This window comes from Myodes glareolus, chromosome 6, assembly GCF_982192425.1.
Source record: "Myodes glareolus chromosome 6, mMyoGla1.1, whole genome shotgun sequence".
Classification (NCBI taxonomy): domain Eukaryota; kingdom Metazoa; phylum Chordata; class Mammalia; order Rodentia; family Cricetidae; genus Myodes; species Myodes glareolus.
In genome coordinates this window covers 536,348-554,879 of record NC_142031.1, presented here as the reverse complement: position 1 = coordinate 554,879, position 18,532 = coordinate 536,348, and the positions used below count along the sequence as shown (strand labels likewise).

Below are 18,532 nucleotides of genomic sequence, written 5' to 3'. Positions count from 1 at the left end.
CGCAAGCAGAGGATACAAAAGGGGCCAGAGATGGACATTCAGTCTCAGGCCCATGGAGCCCAAAAAACATGTTTATTGTTCAAGTTGGCTCATATTGCTGTGTGGGATATAAGTGCATGTTGTGTGCCCAGTTCCACAGAAAATCCAGAAAAGACATCACACTGTATACACAAGACACGGGAAAGATGTCTGCTTTGTGCCCTTCAGGAGCAGTGCCTGGTAGAGACAGATAAGTGCTATGTGCAAAGCGTCGGCTAGGGGCTGCATCTTCTTAGAAAGCCCTGGCCTCTTCTGTTGGGACAGTTGCTCTGCCCCCTACTGTTTGTAAAGCCCAGCTGTGCTGTCCATCCTCCTTCAGTGAGTGTCCACCCGCAGCGTTCCCTGCTGCTTCACGAAGGGAGCCAGGAAAGAGGATGCTCCAAAGGGCTTCTTGGTCCCCTACATGCAGGAGAGCTGACACTTGAGAGTAATTGTGTGAACTGGTAGCTGCAGCACTTCTCATCCATCAATAAATAGTGAATCAATAAATTAGTGAGTAAACAAACAGCACACACAAATAAATGAACAATGACGAGTGAATACAGAAACCAAGACAGGAGAAACAGGAAATCCCTGGTGGGGTATGTGATCTGCCCTAACACTTGGTGGAGGAGACAGAGGTGGAAGGGCCACCCCATAGGGTTTAAGGCATGTGGGAGGCGGCAGGACCTCTGTGCAGTCTGTCGTGTGTCAGAGGCTGGTGGAGGACACAGACAGCGTGGGTGAGGACGGTGGTGGGAAGTTGAGCAGCTCCAGCACTGCCACACCCACACTGCTGCGTCTTGTGAACATGCAGGATGCTGCCACCCACTTGTTGGTCCTTGGGTTGTACTTCTCTATGGAGTTGAGGCTGGAGCTGCCATCATTGCCCCCTACAGCGTAGAGCCATCCGTCCATGGCCACCAGGTCATGTGTGCTCCTGGGGGTTGGGTAGGCAAGAGTAAGCCCAAAAGGTAGGTCGAGAGACAAGCCAAATGAGTGGGGTGCAAAAGGAGGAACCACGGGGACAGGACTAGGAAAGGAGCACCGGGTGCCCAGGAGGAACCCAAGCTGCACTGCTGAGGTGCTGTGTACACCACCCCTGGAGCAAGGCTCCTGGAGTAAACCAGATGTAGTGGCAGAACCACTCACCACCCACCCCTGGCCTTATACACCTGCGGATATTCATGGGTGCCACACTCTCCCAGGCACCAGCCTTGGTGCTATATCTCTCCACTGAGTTGAGGCAGCTTGTGCCATCGTTGCCCCCTGCCACATACAGGGCACCCTCCAGCACTGCTACTCCTGCAGAGCTGCGCCGGCTCAGCATGGAGGCCACAGGTGTCCATGAATTCACCTGTAGAGACAAAGGGACAGGCTGGAGGCAGACCCAACAAAGCACCCACCCCTGCCACAACACAGACTCTACCCTTGGCTGGGTATCTGAGAGTTAGGGTATAGAAAGTAGAACCCTTGGATGGCACAGGTGACCAGAAGATGGGATTACACCCCTCGCCACCCAGCATTTGAGAGGAGGAAACTGTGATAGGGGTGCGTTATGCACCTGGGGCTCGTACTTCTCCACGGTGGCCAGGTGTGATGAGCTGTCATAACCACCCACGGCGTACAGGTTCCCATCTGTGGGAAGGCAATAGACCCACGGAGCTCCTGCAGGGTGTAGGGGCTTTGGGGGTGAGTGGGAAGGGGTAGGCAGGAAAGTGGGTACCGCAGGAAGCAGGTCCTGTCACCCACCAAGTGTGGCCACACGCACATATCGTCTCCGCGTGCTCATGGCAGCAATGGATGTCCACGTTCCTGTCAGTGGGTCATACCGTTCAGCACTGTGGGCACCAGAATGATGCTATGTTCAACTACAGCAAAGTGACCCTTTCCCAGGACCTGTCCCCCTGCCATCCCCCACCCCCCAGGCTGTGGTTGAAATCCTGTGCTGGGCATCATGGACTATGAATGGAGAGCAAGGTGTGCTGGGTGGGCACAGGCTACTGGCTGCTTGGACTTGAAGGGACGGACACAGAGAGTCAAAGGAGTGGAATGATACCAAGGCCCCACTGATGCTGTGGTCTGAGGTGAAGAGGCCTTGGAGACCAGGTAGCCTAGATTAGGCAGGACCTCATTCTCTTGGCCAGATGTGACTTCAGTGAAGTCAGCCTCATTTGCTGCTGCTGAGCCAACCCTTCAAGGCCACTGGGGCCCTAACCCAAACTACTACCTGTTGAGGCAGGAAGCCCCATCATAGCCGCCGGCTGCATACAGAAGCCCATGCAGGGCAGCTACACCCAGGCAGCTTCGCCTTGTGCCCATGGACACCTCGGGCTGCCAGGTGTTTGTCACAGGGTCATAGGACTCCACTGTCGCCAGGTCTGAGGTTCCATCATAGCTAGGAGAAGAACCCACTACTGATCAAGGATGGCCTGGCAGGTATGTGACAAACCCTTGACCCACGTCCAGCCTCTATGCTTACCCGCCCACAGCATACAGTCGGTTCCCAATAGCGGCGACTCCTACACGGGCCCGCCGTGTGGACATGGAGGCCACCACGTGCCAGCGGTCAGTTCGAGTGTCATACGCTTCGCAGTCTCCATGGATGGCAAACAGGCTCCCACCACCTGGAAGGTGGGTGGCAGAGTAAGTAAAGGGGCTCAGAAAGGCAGGGCAGGGGGCTCTAGTGCAACCCAAGTGCAAAGCCATGAAGGTTCTGGGGGTGGGAAGAGAGGGGGACTGGGTCACACTGGTGCACCCCCATACAACAGGGTCTTTGACACACACAGGTCATAAGTGTAATGGATTTTGTTTGTATTCTGAATTGGGGTAGATGACCTAGGGCAAGAATGGGAAGGAGAAGGGGATCAGCATACCAACGGCAAAGAGCACAGGACCAGCACCCTCACAGCGACGGGGTCTTGTGCGGCTAGTACCCAGAATACCCCTCTGCTCAGGCAGCAGGTGGAACTTAAGAGCCTCAATGAGCAGATCCTTGCAGTCAGGATGATGCCTCACAAGGCTTTCAGCATCGACGTGGCCCAATAGGAAGTCTCGGCTCAGCAGAGGCAGCCGTACACACTTCATCAGCTAGGGCAGGAGGTGCCAGGTAAGGCAAGACCCTAGGGAATACTTGTCCCAGGGCTAAGACCCACTCAGGTGCCTATAGCACTTGTATGATTAGTTCTTGAGACAGGTGCCTATTATCACCCCAAAGGAGCCCCTGAATGGAAGATGCTAAGGAAATACGATTACACCTTAGCCACCTGCATTCCCTCCTAGACACCATGGGAGCTTCAGGACCTGGCCTCACCCTTGGTACATGCTGCCTCCGAGTGTCTACATCATGTTTGACCCAGCTCAGGACTGCACGATAGACATCTTCCTCTGAGGGCACGTTCAGGCTATCACTAGAGACCAATTCCAGGACCTAGGGGTGAAAGGTCCTCAGACCTGACATCTGGGTAAGGGAGGGCCCAGAAAACCATGAAGGTGTCCGAGAGTATCAGACAGAGGGCATGTGCATGTAGGCGCACAACACACACACTTAATGTTCTTAGACCAGAGGACCAAGCAGAATCAAGATTCATAGATATTTGGTTCCAGTAGTGGTGGTGATGGGTAGAAGGGTGAGGGGTGTCCTAGGCCCTGAGTAGACTAGGTATGTGGAATCAGAGACTGGGGAATCATGGTCCTGGAGTGTGATAAAAACAGGAATCTAAGGCAAATAATTAGGTGGAGTCAGAAGATGGTGAGAGGGTTGTGGGGAGAAGGGCAGGGAATGGATCATAGGGTGAAACTTCCACCAGAAACTTGAGAATGAGGCTTGCAGAACACTGGCTGCTAGGGTCTGGGCTGGGGCAATGTAGGGTATGGGCTGGGCCCAAACTGGCATGTTACCTGCTTCAGTGGTTACCTGCTTCAGTGGCAACAGCATGAACTCCTCAGTCTTGGCCACATCCACGAAGTGCTGCAGCACGTACCTGTGCGCTGCCTTGAGCAGGTCACTGCATGAATGTGTGTCTGCAAATCCTCGGATGCCCAAGCAGTTGGAAGGGTCAAGCTGGCTCAGGAGGAACTTGCAGCAGGCATCTCGAACACCATTCAACTGTAGAAGGCTGGCAGCTGGGAGCAGAGTCTGGGGCACGAAGATGGGTCAGGCAGGAGGGGCCAGAGGAGCACAGAGTAACTGGAGATTGAGGAGAGGCATGGGGAGGCCAGGCTACACAGATCTAGGGCTGGAAACCCCAGAAGTGTATGGGTGTGGGAGTGGCATGCCTCACCTGTACATTGCCCTCGCCCACCACGATCTCAGCTGTGTATGCAAACTGCACCAGTTGGTCTAAGGCCTGCGGGTCAATGTCATGCAGCGTCACATGTGTCTGGCGGCTCTCACTCATTTCATCTGTGAGGACAGTGGGTCAGGCAACCTGCCCTGGGAGATGTGCAGAGAGCCCCCTAAGGCTGCCCAGACTGAGGTATGTGGTACTTGCTTGTGAACATAGCGTGGAAGTAGGGACTGCAGGAGGCCAACACCACCTTATGAGCACGAATCTCCTTGGCTGCCACATGCAGGACGATGTCACACAAGAGGCCACGCTGCCGCATGCGGCTCATAGCCACAAAAGCGTCATGGTAGTGCCGCTTCGAGTTGTGTGCCACACTGTGACCCTCTCGGCTCAGGAGCTGCATCGCACCTTCCATGGGGGCTGCAGGCCGGGCCTGCCTGGGCCGAGCTCGCTCTGCCTCAGGGCTGCAGGCCGCAGGGCTAGGTCAGTGTTTAAACACTGGAAGGAGCCACTCACCCACCCTTGAGATCTTGGGGCACAGCCAAGGTAGCTGCAGTCTATCCCCAGCAGTCCAGTCACCGGGGACCAATAGTCCATCAAGGACCATCCTGTCACTCACTGACACCTTCCAGGGCTCAAGTTCTCTCTCCTGTCAAGGAACCTCCCTAGAGCCAGAGTAGATACTTTTCTAAACATAAGCCTGCTCCCAACTGGCGCTTGCCCCTCTTCCTCTTCTCACTACCTCTCCCAGGGCTCCATGCTCCTCTTCTAGTTCCCCAGGAGAAGCAGGCATTTCCCAGGGAGCATGTCCTCAGCACTCATGGTGAGCGCAGTAGGCGCTGGAAGAGTAGTTGGCCAACGCTGTCCCTCTGAAGTGAATCCCCGGATCCCACTCACCAGGTTGACCTCACCCGGCCCTGGGAGCAGCCCCTTCTGCCCCATTCTGCAGATCTGCTTGCCGGTCGCCATCCCTCCCTCCAACCCTCCACCCCACTCACGCCGGCGGCTGGGGCGGCGGGGGCGCCTCGGGCCCGGGCCCCGGGCTGCTGTGCTCTGGGCTCTGCGTCCTGCCAGCAGGCCGCTCCCCACGGGGCTGCATAACTTCAGCAGCCAAACCCGCGGCGGACCACTGAACGCAGTGTGACTGATTCGGACCGCAGGAAGACTGCTTGGCCGCAGCGTCCACTCTGGCGCCCGCCCGGCTCCGCAGCCCCTGTTTCTCGGCGCCGCCCGCCCTGCTTCAAGCAAGGTTGCAGGACCTCCCCCCCCCCCCCCCCCCCCCCCGTAGTTGTCGGTGTAGCGCAGCCAACCTCCCTCCGCTAGGGAGACCCACTCTAAGGAGCTTCCAACCAGCGTTTGGCGCCTGAGTTAGCTTCAAGTCCCGGTATCCCAGCACTCACTTGTTCGATATTGCTGTGACTGACAAAAGTTCCATCGCACTGGGGTCGCGCTGAATTCAAGCCCTCGAGTCTTAAGCTCTGGCCTCCCTTTCACAAGCGTGCGGAAAGGTAACCTCCCTCATGGCTCAGCGTTCCTACACATACATGTTTATTCAGCGTTAGATGAATGGGGTCTGCCAGGGTCTGCTAGGTGTTGTGTTATCCATCGAGATGGATACAGCATTTTTTCTTGTCACACTCAGGCTCGCCTAGAAATTAGGTGTCCTCTGACTTAAAAAAATAATTTATTTCATGTGTATGGGTGTTTTGCTTGTTTGTATATTATATAAACTATGTGCGTGCAATGCCTACGGAGACCAGAAGAGAGCATCAGATCTTGTACTCAGTCATAGACAGTTGTGAACCACCCTGTGGATGCTGGGAATTGGACCTGGGTCCTCTTAAAGAGCGGTCTAGCGCTCTTAAATCCGAGCCATCTCTCCAGCCCCTGATTTGTTTGTTTATTTATTCGAGACAGTCTATTTGTGTAGCTCCTGCGGTCCTAGAAATCGCTCTGTAGACCAGGTTGGCCTCGAATTCAGAGATTCCCCTGCCTTTGCCTCCTGAGCACTGAGATTAAAGGCGCGCACCACCATTGTCCGGCCATCTCCTGGATTAAAATTAAAAAAAAAAAATTGGGAGTGGGGTCTGGGACACACAGAGAAACCCTGTCTAAAAAAAACAAATATTTATTCGTGTATTCGTGTGTGTGTGTGTGTATCGATGGGGTGGGTGGGAGGGAGAGACTGTGATTTTAAGTGCATCATTCCTATACAGTATTCATGGAGGCCAGAAGAGGACTTCATCAGGTTTCTTTAAAGTGGAGTTGTAAGTAGTTGTGAGCCACCACGTGGGTGCTGGAAATTGAACCTGGGTCCTCTGCAAAAATAGCAATGGCTCTTAATTGCTGAGCCATCTCTCCAGCCCCCTCTTCTGATTTCTGATGAGCTGACTGTGTCTGTGTTGCCTTTTATGCCCGCTTTGTTTTTAATCTCACTAAAGCCACTTCTTTTTTAAAAATAATTTTTAAAAAATTTGTTTACATAATAATCCCCATTTCCTCCCCTCTCCCCTCCTCCTGCTTCCTGCCCCCATCCACTCTTCAGAGAGGGTGAGGCCTCCCATGGGCAGTTAACAAAGTCTATCACATTTCACCGAGGCTCTCTCCCTCCTGTATCTAGGCTGAGCAAAGTATCCCTCCATAGGAAATGGGCTCCAAAAAGTCAGTTCATGCGCTCGGGATAAATAGTGGTCCCACTGCCAGTGGCCCCACAAACTGCCCAAGGTGCACGACTGTCATCCACATTTAGAGGGCCTAATTCAGCTCTATACAGGTTCTCCAGCTGTTGGTCCGGAACCAGTGAGCTCCCAATAGCTCGGGTGAGCTGTTTCTTTTGTTATTGATGTGTAAGCACTGTTTGTAAGCCCTGCTGTCAGAGGCACTGCACACAGTACAGATGAGCTGAAGGCAGGGCTTTCCGAATTTCCAGCTTTATGTTTCCCGAGTGGGAACCATTGTTACTGCGTTTTATGGAAGGAATTGAGCTGTGAGTGCGGGTCAGCCGGCACCCCAAGATTTGTGCGGAAGTCGCTGTTTAGCACACCTGCTGCGCCAAGAGGACGAAGGCAGCCTCCCGCCTGGGGACGTCAGCAGTATCGCACGAGAACCCTAAAGCCACCAGCACGGTAAGACGGGCGGGGCTCGCGAGGGGAAGTGTGGCGGCGCGCGGCATTCTGGGCCCGGAAGTGAGACGCACGCTGCTTTGAACAACATGGCCACGTCGCGCGCTCCCAAGAGGTGAGTTGAGTAGCGGGGTTGCTGGATCCCCGGCAGGCGCTCGCTCCTAGGGTTCTGTTTCTAAGGGAGGCTGGACGGCTGGCAGAGGTGGTGACTTGATGTGACCCGCAGGCGACTTGCGGAGCTGACGGTAGACGAATTCTTGGCCTCTGGCTTTGAGTCCGAGTCGGAGTCGGAGCCGGAGGACGTCAGGGAGGTTGCAGCGCGGGAGACAAAAAGGCGAAGAGTCCTCCCTGCCCGGGAGCAACAGGACACGCGCACCCCGTCCAGGTAAGAACCTGCCCCACCCCGGCCTCCCCACGGCGATCTTTGGTTCTGTGGGTCAGCCGTCTCTAAGCCGACGTGCGTTGACTCACAGTGTTGAAGGCTTTCTTTCTTTTCTTTAAACGAAGAAAAACACTTGGTACTCGATAAGCCAGTGGTTATCATGTGTTGGAGCAAACGTGCTATGGGTGGAAGGGAAAACCGGATGTCGGAGGACGTGTTTGCAGGAGTAGATAACGCCTCTGGGTGGGATGCAGAGTTGGGGACGGAACTTGATATTAAATGATGGCAACTTAAACGATAACTGCAAAGGACTTAAAATGGACAGCCTTTGAGGAATTAGAGTGTGGCTGTGGCGGAACAACAGACCCAGGAAAGTAGCAAGCGATGAGCTCTGAGTGACAGCGAAGGGACCTGATTCTGTAAGATCTCTTGGTTAAATGGGCAGCTGGCTCAGGATTGAGCAGTGAAATGAAATTTGTTACAGTACAAAAGGGGATCTCGGGTTGTTGTGGGTTGCCAGGAAGTGCACACATGGTTTGGAGGTGTTACTGTAGGAGAGCTAATGACAGTTTTACAACAATGGGGTGAGCCTAGTGGGTGCACGGCTAGTCTGGGAGAGCCCTGATTATATGCTGAATTTGAAATGATTGTGTTGAAACACTGTCAGAGGTGCTGTGTGTGTTAGTATGGAAGACAGATGAACCTGATGATTTATCTTTGGATAATTCTCCTGCTTGGTCATTGGTGTCTTCTGTGAAGGGAACATACTAATATGGCCTCATTGAGGCAGCAAGCAAGGCTATGTGGAAGGCAAAAGACTCCTTCCCTTTTGGTTTTACACTGGCCTTACTGACACCCACTTTCTTAGCCCACATAAGGGAAGTGCTTCTGAACACAAAGATCAGCTCTCTCGACTGAAGGACAGAGACCCTGAGTTCTACAAGTTCCTGCAGGAGAATGACCGGAGTCTCCTGGATTTCAATGACTCAGACAGTTCTGAGGAGGAGGAAGAGCGGTTCCACTCCCTGCCAGACATGCTGGAGGTGAAACCTGGCAGACCTGGACGGTGGGGCACCTGTGACTTCTATACCCTGCTCCAAATCTGTCTTCTTGTATCTGGTACAGGAAGCAAGTGAGACTGAGGAGGACGGAGAAGAGGACAGTGACACATCCCCCAGAGGACTGCAAAGGAAGAAGAATGAGCCTATTCCGGTGACCCTTGCTATGGTGGAGAGATGGAAGCAGGGGGCCATGGTGAGAGGCAATGTAAGCTGGGTGGCTGGATTTCCACAGGCAGGAGTCTCTGTCCTTGCCTCGTTTGAGGTATCATTGTATAGGTGAAAAGAATGTGTTCCTGGGAACTATACAGTAAAGGTCTTTCTGAGTGCTAGGGTCTTCCAGCTGCGTCTCCTTAATTACAGTGCATAGTCCTGCCCACTTTCTTCTTTTCAATCTATTAGGATCCTGGCCATTGTGGGGTGGGCATAGAGTTTGTTTCCTTTCATTTTCTGTTGTAATGGGATACCACATACTGAGCAATTTTTGTTGTTGTAATTTTTATTTACTTATGTATATTTTACCTGTATATGTGTTGGTGGACTACATGCATAGATAACACGTGGTTGTGAACTACCATGTGGGTGCTGGAAATTGAACCTTGGTCATCTGAAAGAACAGTCAGTACTCTTAACTGCCAAGCCATCATCTCTCCAGCCCCAGACTTGGTAATTTATAAGGAAACTTAATTGACTCACATTCCTGGAGGTTGACAGGTCTGAGTATGGTGATGGTCTTTGGTAAAGGCCTCGTGTTGTGATACTTATTCAGATCTCTGTGTTTTGGGTTGTTAGATATCAAGCTTAGGAACTTGTACATTCTAGGCAAGTATGCTATTATGAGCCCTGTGTCTTTTATTTTTATAGACAGGGTTTCTCTGTATAACAACAGCCCTGACTGTCCTGGAACTCACTTTGTAGACCAGGCTGGCCTCAAACTCACAGAGTTTGAACTCACCTGACTTTGCCTCCCAAGTACTGGGATTAAAGACGTGCACCACCACTCCCAGCTCCTGTCTTTTTTGTTGTTGTTTTTTTTTTGGTTTTTGAGACAGGGTCTCATTATGTAGTTCTGCTGACCTGGAGCTCTGTAGATCTGTCTCTGTCTCCTGAGTACGGGGATTAAAGGTGTGTACCACCACACTTGTCTCCTGTGTTTGTCTTAAAAGCCTACTAATGCCATTGTAGAGTCCTGAAGCTCATCATTTCATGTAATCTTGATTGCTTTCCAAAGATTCTACTTCCAAATATCACCATATAAATTTGAATTCGTTCACTGGGAAATAGGAAATGAAGTCAGTGTCCTTTCAATAATTTCACATTTAATTTAGAGCTTTTGGGTTTTTTTCAACAAGATATCGCTCTCTTTTTTTTTTCTTCCTTGAGACAGCGTTTTGCTGTAGTTCTAGTGCCTGTCCTGGAACTAGCTCTTGTAGACCAGGCTGGCCTTGAACTCACAGAGAGATCCGCCTGCCTCTGCCTCCCGAGTGCTGGGTGGAATTAAAGGTGTGCGCCGCCGCCACCGCCACCTGGCTAAGATGTCTCTTTGTAACCCTGGTGGCTGACTTTGAACTCTATGTAGAGCAATTTGGCCCTTAAACTTGCAGTAATCTTCATGCCTTTGGTTTTCCAGTGCTGGTATAAATATGAGCTATCATGCTTGCTCTCATGTTGGTTTCTCTAGGGACGGGAGTGAAAAGGGAGAATTCCCATATACTTTCTTGAGCAGATCTGTAATACAGGAGACAGACTGCTTATTCAAGGGGGTTATATTTCAATTACTTTTTGTTGTTGGCTCGTGGCCCAGTGGTCTTAGCCTGAGATTGTCGGTTAGGAACACCTTTTCAACTGGAGCTAGGTACTGTGTACTGCTCTCCTAGTGATCTCCATCTCTTGCCCCTTCAGCACCACCTTACTCCCAAGCTGTTCCATGAAGTTGTGCAGGCATTCCGAGCAGCTGTAGCCACCACCCAAGGAGAGCAGGAAGCTACTGAGATTTGCAGGTTCCAGGTCACAGATAGTGCTGGTGAGCTGGGGCCAGGGCACTCTTGGGCTCTATTGTGACACCTTTGTTCGTTAGATGGGTGAATGACACTTTGGTTCCTTTCAGTGTTCAACGCTCTGGTTACTTTCTGCATTAGAGACCTCTTTGGTTGCCTTCAGAAGCTGCTGTTTGGAAAAGCACCAAAGGATAGCAGCAGGTGAGGGGGTGAACTCTGGCCAAGCTGGCGGCCTTTTCAAGGGGCGGGTGTTGCTTGCAGGTGTCTGTTTGGGCTGTGCTCAGAAAGGTCCTGGTAAGTCTCTGCATCTACCAGCTGTAAGGAGCATCTCAACTTTTGTGTACGGGACCAGGTTATATGCCCTTGTACCTGGGCATACTTGTGTCTAATTGCAGGAATGGGGTGGGTGTGGTCCCTGCAGGATGCTGCTGCCATCTAGTAGCCCACTCTGGGGGAAGCTCCGTGTGGATGTCAAAACATACCTGAGCGCAGTTGTACAGGTACTGTTCTGGTGGGTAAAGAATCCCAGGAGGAGCCGGGTGGTGGTGGTGGTGTATTTTTTTAATTCTAGCACTTGGGAGGCAGAGACAGGTGGATCTTTGTGAGTTTGAGGCCAGCCTGGTCACAGAGCAATGCTACACAGAGAAACTCTGTCTCAAAAAACCGAGGGGAAAAAGAACAGAATCCTCCGAGCTTGGTCATGCCTGGTAGTTGGGTGCTCTCTTTTCCTCCAGATTTGAAGGAGTTTGGGCCTCACAGTTTGCTTCTGCTTTTTCAGCTGGTAGCCTGTTTGACTGAAGCCACAGTGTCTGCAGCTGTCCTGCAGCATGTCAGCAGCTTGGTTCCTTACTACCTGACTTTCCCTAAGCAGTGCCGAATGTTACTCAAGGTGTGTTAGCCCATCCTGCTGTGTTATAGCTAGGGGGTGCGTATGGCTGCCTTTCTTGTTCTACTTTGGTTAGAAGAGAGACAGCATTTATGCCTATACTTGTTCCTGCTGTTTTCTCTATACCTCACCAGGGGTCAAGGCAGCATACCTTATAATGTGAGACTAGGCTCCACTGAGGCATGCCAGCTAGCCATGGAAGGTCCTAGGCCAGGAAAGGCAATGGTACATCTCTTTTTCAGAGGATGGTGGTTCTGTGGAGCACAGGTGAAGAATCTCTGCGGGTCCTGGCCTTCCTGGTACTCATTAGAGTTTGCCGGCACAAGAAGGAATCCTTCCTTGGTCCCATCCTGAAGGTAGTGTGGGTCTTCTATCTGTTCATTAAGGTTTGTGTTGGGAATAAGCCCGAGTGCCTGGCAGATAGTCTTTTTGAAACTGACACCAAACTCTGGGCTGATAGGCACATAGATCACAGCTTTCTTACTAAGAAAATAGAGTGGTGATGGGAACAGGAATTGAAGGTCTTTTGGGTTCCGCATGGACTCTGATATACTAACTAGGGGCATTGGGAGAGGCAGGGGGACAGGGGGACTTTTTTCCCCCAGAGATGAGATAGTTGTAGCTAGAAAATAGGATTAGATCTGACCAGAATCAAACCTGCTGTCCAGCTCAAAGACCAGGGTGGCCCTCCTGCACATGGAGATCCTCTGGAGTCCCCAGTGTACAGACTTAGCATAAAGCAGAACATATCCTCTATTTCCTAGGTCTTTAGTCCTGTCCTTGCCTATTCCTCAGCTTACTTCTCTCTTACACACCTTCCTCTCTTCTGAATATCTTAGTTTATATGCCTGAGGCTGGTGGATGGAAGTGTGTAGGCTGAGAAACATTAGAGTCTGGGAGTGCTAGGGCCCATACAGGAAAGGGGTCTGCAGCTAAGTGGTCAGGCTGTTTGGGATAGCAGTTCTGGTGGAAAGTCCTAGGTGGAAAGTCCTTTGGCAGGTGGCTTGGAATGGAGCAGTGGTTGCTCAGGTGTGTCTTGTCTTTGGTTTGTCTGTCAGCAAATGTACATCATGTATGTGAGAAACTGCAAGTTCACCTCTCCCAGTACTCTGCCCCTCATAAGCTTCATGCAGCGGACACTGACCGAACTGCTTGCCCTGGACCCCAGCGTCTCCTATCAACACGCCTTTCTTTACATTCGCCAGCTTGCAGTTCACTTGCGTAATGCCATGACCACAGGCAAGAAGGTACATAGTCAGACCCTTCCAAACTAGTAGCCCCCTGGGGTATGCTGGATGCCACCTTCTATGGGGGAAATAGCTCATCTCATCTGGGGAGATGCTTTGGGTGATTCTGGCAGGGAAGAATGGGCCTTAAAGTTGGACTCCATTTTCACCAGGAGACATACCAGTCTGTGTACAACTGGCAGTATGTGCACTGCCTCTATTTATGGTGCCGAGTCCTGAGTACCCTTGGTTCCAACGAGGTTCTACAGCCCCTGATCTACCCTCTCTCACAGATCATCATTGGCTGCATCAAGTGAGTTAAAGGGCAGGTCTGTGTTAGATTGTCCTGGGGGTTGGGGGCAATAAGTTCCTGAGGGTATTGGCAGTGCTCTTGGTATAGGGTAGAGGTTTCTAATCTGTCAGCTTCAGTGAGCCACATTGTACAAAAAATTTTTTTGGGCGGGCAGACCTTAAATATTAGAGCCTTTGTGTCTGGGTTTTGGTGGTTTCTTCTCCTTCTCCTCCTCCTTTTTCTTTTTTCGTTTTTTGGTTTTTCGAGACAGGGTTTCTCTGTAACTTTGGAGCCTATCCTGGAATTACACTTATAGCCCAGGCTGGCCTTGAACTCACAGAGATCTGCCGGCCTCTGCCTCCTGAGTACTGGGATTAAAGGTACACCCACCACCGCCCAGTGGGTTTTGGTAATTTCCATGGAAGGGTCTGAGAAGATGAATTGGTTGTAGATTTTAGGCAGATAGACTTTGCAGTCAGCCTCCACTTAGGTAAGTAGGTTTGCTGCCCACAATGCAACACCCATGTATTCCCAGGCCTGCTTGGGCTCCTGTGCATTCAGATCTATGCTGTATACTGCTCTGGCCAGGAGGGGGCTTCTGTGTCCTCTTGAGTTTTCTTCTGACACTGAAGACTAGGCTAGGAAGGGGAAGGTGGTACAAGAAAAGAAACTCAAGCAGAGGGTGGAGAAGAAACGGAGGCAGGTGTGAATGAAATTAAGTTAAAGCTGGATGATGTCTCTCAGTCCCTTAGCTGAGCAGTGGGGCAGTACCCAAGTCCAAGCATTTTGTTGTGTTTGGTGACTATTAAATTACTATCCTTATGGATACTACCCTGAGTACTTACCCTGGAGGGTGACTGTGACCCTCCTGTATTTGGAGCTTGTGATTAGGGAGCGATCAGAAGCAGTGGGCAGCTAATGCTGGTGTTTGGGGCTGGCTACCTGACTAGGATCCTGCTTTCTTGTTTCAGGTTGTTGCCCACTGCCCGTTTTTATCCATTGCGCATGCATTGTGTGCGTGCCCTGACGCTGCTGTCCCAGACCGTCGGCACCTTTATCCCTGTTCTGCCCTTCGTTCTCGAGGTGACTGTGCTAGGCACAACTTGGGTTGGATTCACAAATGTTTCTTCTCTGTGTCTGCCAGTTGTGCCAGTACAGATTTCGACTTGTGGCCCCTTTGTCTTGGCAGTCATTGCAGATCTCCTGCATTTAGTCTATCAGAGTCTTAGACTTTATATGATGCCTTTCTTGTTTTCCTGGATAGCCCTCATTCTGACTTCTACTTTGGTTCACTATACCTGGCTTTGGGCTCTTCACACTAGATGCAGGTTTCCTGAGAAAGTGAACCACAAAGGTTGAAATTAAGCTCTCTGCCCTCAGGGTATCACTGTCCATTCTTTAACTTATGGGTAGGATAAAAGGGGGTATCGAGACCAGCCCTATATATAGTTAGCCCCTTTTGCTCAGATTAGAGAACTAGCATTCCCCACCCCCAGTTGTCATGCGTAGCTGATTCAGTTGCCAGCAGCATATTCTGCTGTACGAGTTCTCTTGTCAGGGGCTTTAGAACTTTCCCTCTATGTTTTTTCATATACCTTGTGCCCTCTTGATTTACCTGCTCTGTGTGTGGGGTTTCCTTAGTAACTGGGGAGGTATCTTTGGCTCAAGAGGCCATGCTAGGTTCCCTCTACCGTCTTTTCTTGGGAAGGTCAAAGTATATAGCCTACAAAGACTAGTGAGGTATGGGATACAGAGTCCCTCCCCTGAGACCTGTCTCTCTCTGTATCTCTTTGTTGTTAGTTGTACCCACAGTGCCTGGCATGCAGCTACTTCAGGCCCAGGCCAGTATACCCACTATCTCCAAAGGTGGTTCAGTATACATAGGAGTCCTATGGTTGCCTGTCAAGAGGCTCAGGGCTCTGGAAAGTGGACAGGGTCTGGAGGCATCTGTGGGCTTTGAGGCTGTCTTTAGTTGTACAGCCTTGTCTTGAGGGATTTCATTGTGTTGGGCTGACACCCTGTGGGTAGATTTTCCAGCAGGTGGACTTCAATAGGCGTCCAGGTCGCATGAGCTCCAAGCCCATCAACTTCTCTGTGATCTTGAAACTGTCCAGTACCAACCTGCAGGAGAAAGCATACCGGGTGAGGCTGACTTAAGGACTTCTGGGTCTGAGGCTTTCTTTTAGTTGGCTCACAAGGACTTTAGAAGCTACTGAAGTATAAGGAAGGGGTTACCATTGTGCAGCATTTGTGGTTTCTTTTGAGACAGGATCTCTCTCTTATGTAGTCCTGGTCTTCCTGGAACTTACTATATAGGTTAGGCTGGCCTTGGACTCACAGAGATTTACCTTTCAAGTATGGGGATTGAGGGCTTTCTGCAGTCATGAATCAATGGCTCTGTAATCCTAGGCCCTGTGAATCTGGGTGTGTCTTGGGAAGTCTTTGAGTACTGTTTTATAGCTCCCGTCTTAGAGATTGAGCAGGGTGAAATATAAGATAATGAACTTCTGGGTTTCACCATCTGATGAGATTGGGCCTGCCCCCTCAGGATGGCCTTCTGGAACAGCTATATGATCTTATCCTGGAATATCTGCACAGCCAGGCCCATTGCATTGCCTTCCCAGAGTTGGTGCTGCCCACTGTCCTACAGGTATGTGCTCAACACCTGACTCCCCCTTCCCTGGCCTTGGCATCCTCTTTGTGGCTAAATTGGACAATCTCTTAGTAGTTTTGTCTTCCCTTGTATAGAAGAACAAAGGGGATGATTTCTTGTTCTAGTTCTACAAGACCAGAAACAAAATCATGCAGCCAGATCCATCGGGGTCATTGCAGGGGGAAAATGGTCATTTGGCTTGGTAGTTTGAAGAGTTTCTCTCTCGGCACTGTGGAGTTAACTTGTTTGTGAAGGATTATCAGCCACTGACAAAGTGGGTAACTTAACCAGGATCTCAAGAATTTATAGGCCCTCCCCCCAGACTGCCTGGAGCCTATCGTGGTCCAGGGCTACCTGTGGAAGTCTAAAACCTGGGTTGGTCTGGTGCCCATTCTCTTTCCTAGGTAGTCTAGGTGTAAAATGTAGTTCTCCCTCTTTTCAGCTCTTTCTGTGCCCCTCATGAAAGTCTTGTTTGCTCTCTGCTCAGCTATTTCCCTTCTTAGGCATATCTCATAGGAGGGAGCTGTTGCTGGCAGGGAATTAGCTCTATTACTCATGGGCTTGTTGGGGTGGGTGTGCTGCTCATACCTGAGCTATACCTGGTTCCGGCTCATATAGACATGGGGATATATGTGAAGGCAGAAGTTACATATACAACTGTATACATGTGCTTGGTTACTGTTGGTTGTATAATGTGGCAGTGGCCTCCCCCATGTTGTCTTGGCTGGTGATGTCAGGTAGTCAGGATACCTTTACTTTTGTGCCAAAGGTCGTAGGTATATGGTCGGGTTCAGCAATTAGCAAAACAGTTTATGGTTTTGTGTCTTCTCACAGCTCTTCAGCTGCTTACCTCTCAGGCTGCTGCAAGAGCCCATGAGTGAAGGAGCAAGGCCTCGCGCCTGTGAGACCTATTTAGAAGATTGATAGTAGGCCCTCAAGTCTCCTTGTGATTGCCACATGGCTTTTCACTGTCTGGACCCCCTGTGGGGTGGGGAATAGTCCTGTCACTGGAGCTGTACATCACCCTTCCTTTCTGCAGCTGAAATCTTTTCTCCGGGACTGCAAAGTAGCTAACTACTGCCGGCAGGTGCGCCAGCTGCTGGAGAAGGTGCAAGAGAACGCAGAACATATCCGAAGCCTTCGCCAGAGAGTGACCTTCAGTGTTTCTGACCAGCTGGCAGTGGTGGGTTGGGACTTGGCATCTGGACTGCCTGAGGTCACCAGTTAGGGTGTGGTAGATGTTTGAGGATTTTCCAGGATGAGCATGGCCTTGAATTTACCCAATCCTTAGGATGCTTGGGAGAAGCAGGCCCGCGAAGAGGGGACCCCTCTCACCAGGTACTACAGCCATTGGAGGAAGCTGAGGGACCGAGAGATCCAGCTGGAGATCAGTGGCAAAGAACGGGTATGGCTGGGATCTGGGGAGGTGGCCTAGCAGAAAGTGGCCACGCAGGTTACTTGTAAAGGGATCTGGGCTGAAGGAGTGAAGTTTGGGACAGTGAGTTTGAGTGCAGCCTGTAAAGCTGCTGTTTACCTCCAGGGCATCTAGCCCCGTGTGCGGCTGTGGGTGGCACCCGAGGTGGGGCTGGTGTGAGTTAAGCTCTCCTCCGTTCTCTGGGCTTCTCCCTACTCCAATCTGTTTTTCTGTTTCTGCTTCTTGAAGCTAGAAGACCTGAACTTCCCAGAGATCAAGAGGCGGAAAGTAGAAGACAGGAAGGATGAAGATAGGAAGGAATTAAAAGACCTGTTTGAGTTGGACAGTTCTGAGGGAGAGGACAGCACAGACTTCTCTCAGAGAGGTAAGGCCTACGGTGGGAGTCCTTAAGAGCTGTGTGTCAGTGGAGGTATTTCATGGCTGGCTGGCGGGCACAGTTTGGTTTCTTTGTTTTGTTTTTTTATTTGGTTTTAAATTTTTATGTCTATGTGTGTTTTGCTTACATGCATATCTGTATATACATGTGTGCCTGTTGCCCACGGAGGTCAGAAGAGAGTGTTGGATCCTCTGAGACTGGAGTTAGAGACAGTTGTGAGCCACCATGTGGGTGCTGGGAGTCAAACCCAGGTTTTTAAACCAATGAGCTGTCTCTCTAGCCTTCATACCTTTTTCTTTTTCCTTTCTTTTTCTTTCTTTCATATCTATCTATCTATCTATCTATCTATCTATCTATCTATCTATCTATCTATCTATCTATAATTTGAGTCAGGGTTTCTCTGTGTAGTCTTATCTGTCCTTGAACTCGCGCTGTAAACCAGACTGGCATCGAACTCACAGAGATCTGCCTGTCTCTGTCTCCCAAGTGCTGGGATTTGAGGCATGCAATACCACTGTCCTGCTATCCGCACCTGTTTCTTATACCACTCATTGGTGCCTTTCTTCTGTTTGAGCTGGGGATTCATTCGGCCTCCATATGGGTGACAGAAAGGGCTAGTGGTCCTCTTGCTGCTGCTGAGACCTGTGGCCCTAGTGGGTGTCTATTGTGTGTGTGCACATGGTTCTTTATCTACAGGAATACCCGGGCTCCTGAGAGCTCACCAAGGAGTGAAAGAGGAAGACCAGGAGGAAGATGATGAGGAAGTGGGTACCAGCAATTCAGAGGGTAAGTTGTTTC

General features: G+C 50.8%; 2 protein-coding genes across 4 annotated transcripts in view; one reads left to right on the top strand and one right to left on the bottom strand.

Moving 5' to 3' along the window:
- Nucleotides 1-37: 37 nt before the first annotated feature.
- Klhl17 (kelch like family member 17) lies at nucleotides 38-5,534 on the bottom strand. 2 transcript variants are annotated; one of them, XM_085690221.2, is made up of 12 exons: nucleotides 5,306-5,534; nucleotides 4,512-4,771; nucleotides 4,302-4,423; nucleotides 3,935-4,156; nucleotides 3,332-3,448; nucleotides 2,895-3,108; nucleotides 2,501-2,645; nucleotides 2,249-2,416; nucleotides 1,771-1,859; nucleotides 1,583-1,686; nucleotides 1,194-1,375; nucleotides 38-958 (listed from the first exon to the last, which is right to left on the bottom strand). In XM_085690221.2, exons 1-12 carry the CDS (start codon nucleotides 5,404-5,406, stop codon nucleotides 730-732), a joined length of 1,953 nt encoding a protein of 650 aa, XP_085546347.1. In that variant the 5' UTR covers nucleotides 5,407-5,534; the 3' UTR covers nucleotides 38-729. The 2 variants fall into 2 exon arrangements, with proteins under 2 accessions (XP_085546347.1, XP_048273669.1); XM_048417712.3 differs by having other exon boundaries at nucleotides 1,583-1,656.
- Nucleotides 5,535-5,623: 89 nt separating this feature from the next.
- The window catches only part of Noc2l (NOC2 like nucleolar associated transcriptional repressor), a 13,573-nt gene continuing 664 nt past the window's right edge, over nucleotides 5,624-18,532 (top strand). The window contains exons 1-19 of one of the 2 annotated variants that reach the window (XM_048417750.3): nucleotides 5,624-5,815; nucleotides 7,237-7,544; nucleotides 7,656-7,814; nucleotides 8,680-8,854; nucleotides 8,937-9,077; nucleotides 10,772-10,892; nucleotides 10,977-11,067; nucleotides 11,288-11,366; nucleotides 11,645-11,755; nucleotides 11,995-12,108; nucleotides 12,811-12,999; nucleotides 13,152-13,291; nucleotides 14,242-14,353; nucleotides 15,299-15,412; nucleotides 15,819-15,920; nucleotides 16,963-17,106; nucleotides 17,215-17,328; nucleotides 17,587-17,722; nucleotides 18,431-18,520. In XM_048417750.3, the coding sequence (XP_048273707.3) occupies nucleotides 7,519-7,544; nucleotides 7,656-7,814; nucleotides 8,680-8,854; nucleotides 8,937-9,077; nucleotides 10,772-10,892; nucleotides 10,977-11,067; nucleotides 11,288-11,366; nucleotides 11,645-11,755; nucleotides 11,995-12,108; nucleotides 12,811-12,999; nucleotides 13,152-13,291; nucleotides 14,242-14,353; nucleotides 15,299-15,412; nucleotides 15,819-15,920; nucleotides 16,963-17,106; nucleotides 17,215-17,328; nucleotides 17,587-17,722; nucleotides 18,431-18,520 (2,158 nt within the window). In that variant the 5' untranslated portion in view covers nucleotides 5,624-5,815; nucleotides 7,237-7,518. Of the gene's footprint in view, nucleotides 5,816-7,236; nucleotides 7,545-7,655; nucleotides 7,815-8,679; nucleotides 8,855-8,936; nucleotides 9,078-10,771; nucleotides 10,893-10,976; nucleotides 11,068-11,287; nucleotides 11,367-11,644; nucleotides 11,756-11,994; nucleotides 12,109-12,810; nucleotides 13,000-13,151; nucleotides 13,292-14,241; nucleotides 14,354-15,298; nucleotides 15,413-15,818; nucleotides 15,921-16,962; nucleotides 17,107-17,214; nucleotides 17,329-17,586; nucleotides 17,723-18,430; nucleotides 18,521-18,532 lie in introns of those variants that run through there. The other variant, XM_048417758.3, reaches the window with a different exon arrangement.

Coding starts and splice junctions, on each gene's coding strand:
- Klhl17 (XM_085690221.2), bottom strand. CDS start 5,406: ATGCAGCCCCGTGGGGAGCGGCCTGCTGGCAGGACGCAGAGCCCAGAG. Junction 2,646..2,894: donor TCCTGTGCTCTTTGCCGTTG/GTATGCTGATCC, acceptor CCCACCTTCCAG/GTGGTGGGAGCCTGTTTGCC. Junction 1,860..2,248: donor GGGGCTTCCTGCCTCAACAG/GTAGTAGTTTGG, acceptor TGGTGCCCACAG/TGCTGAACGGTATGACCCAC.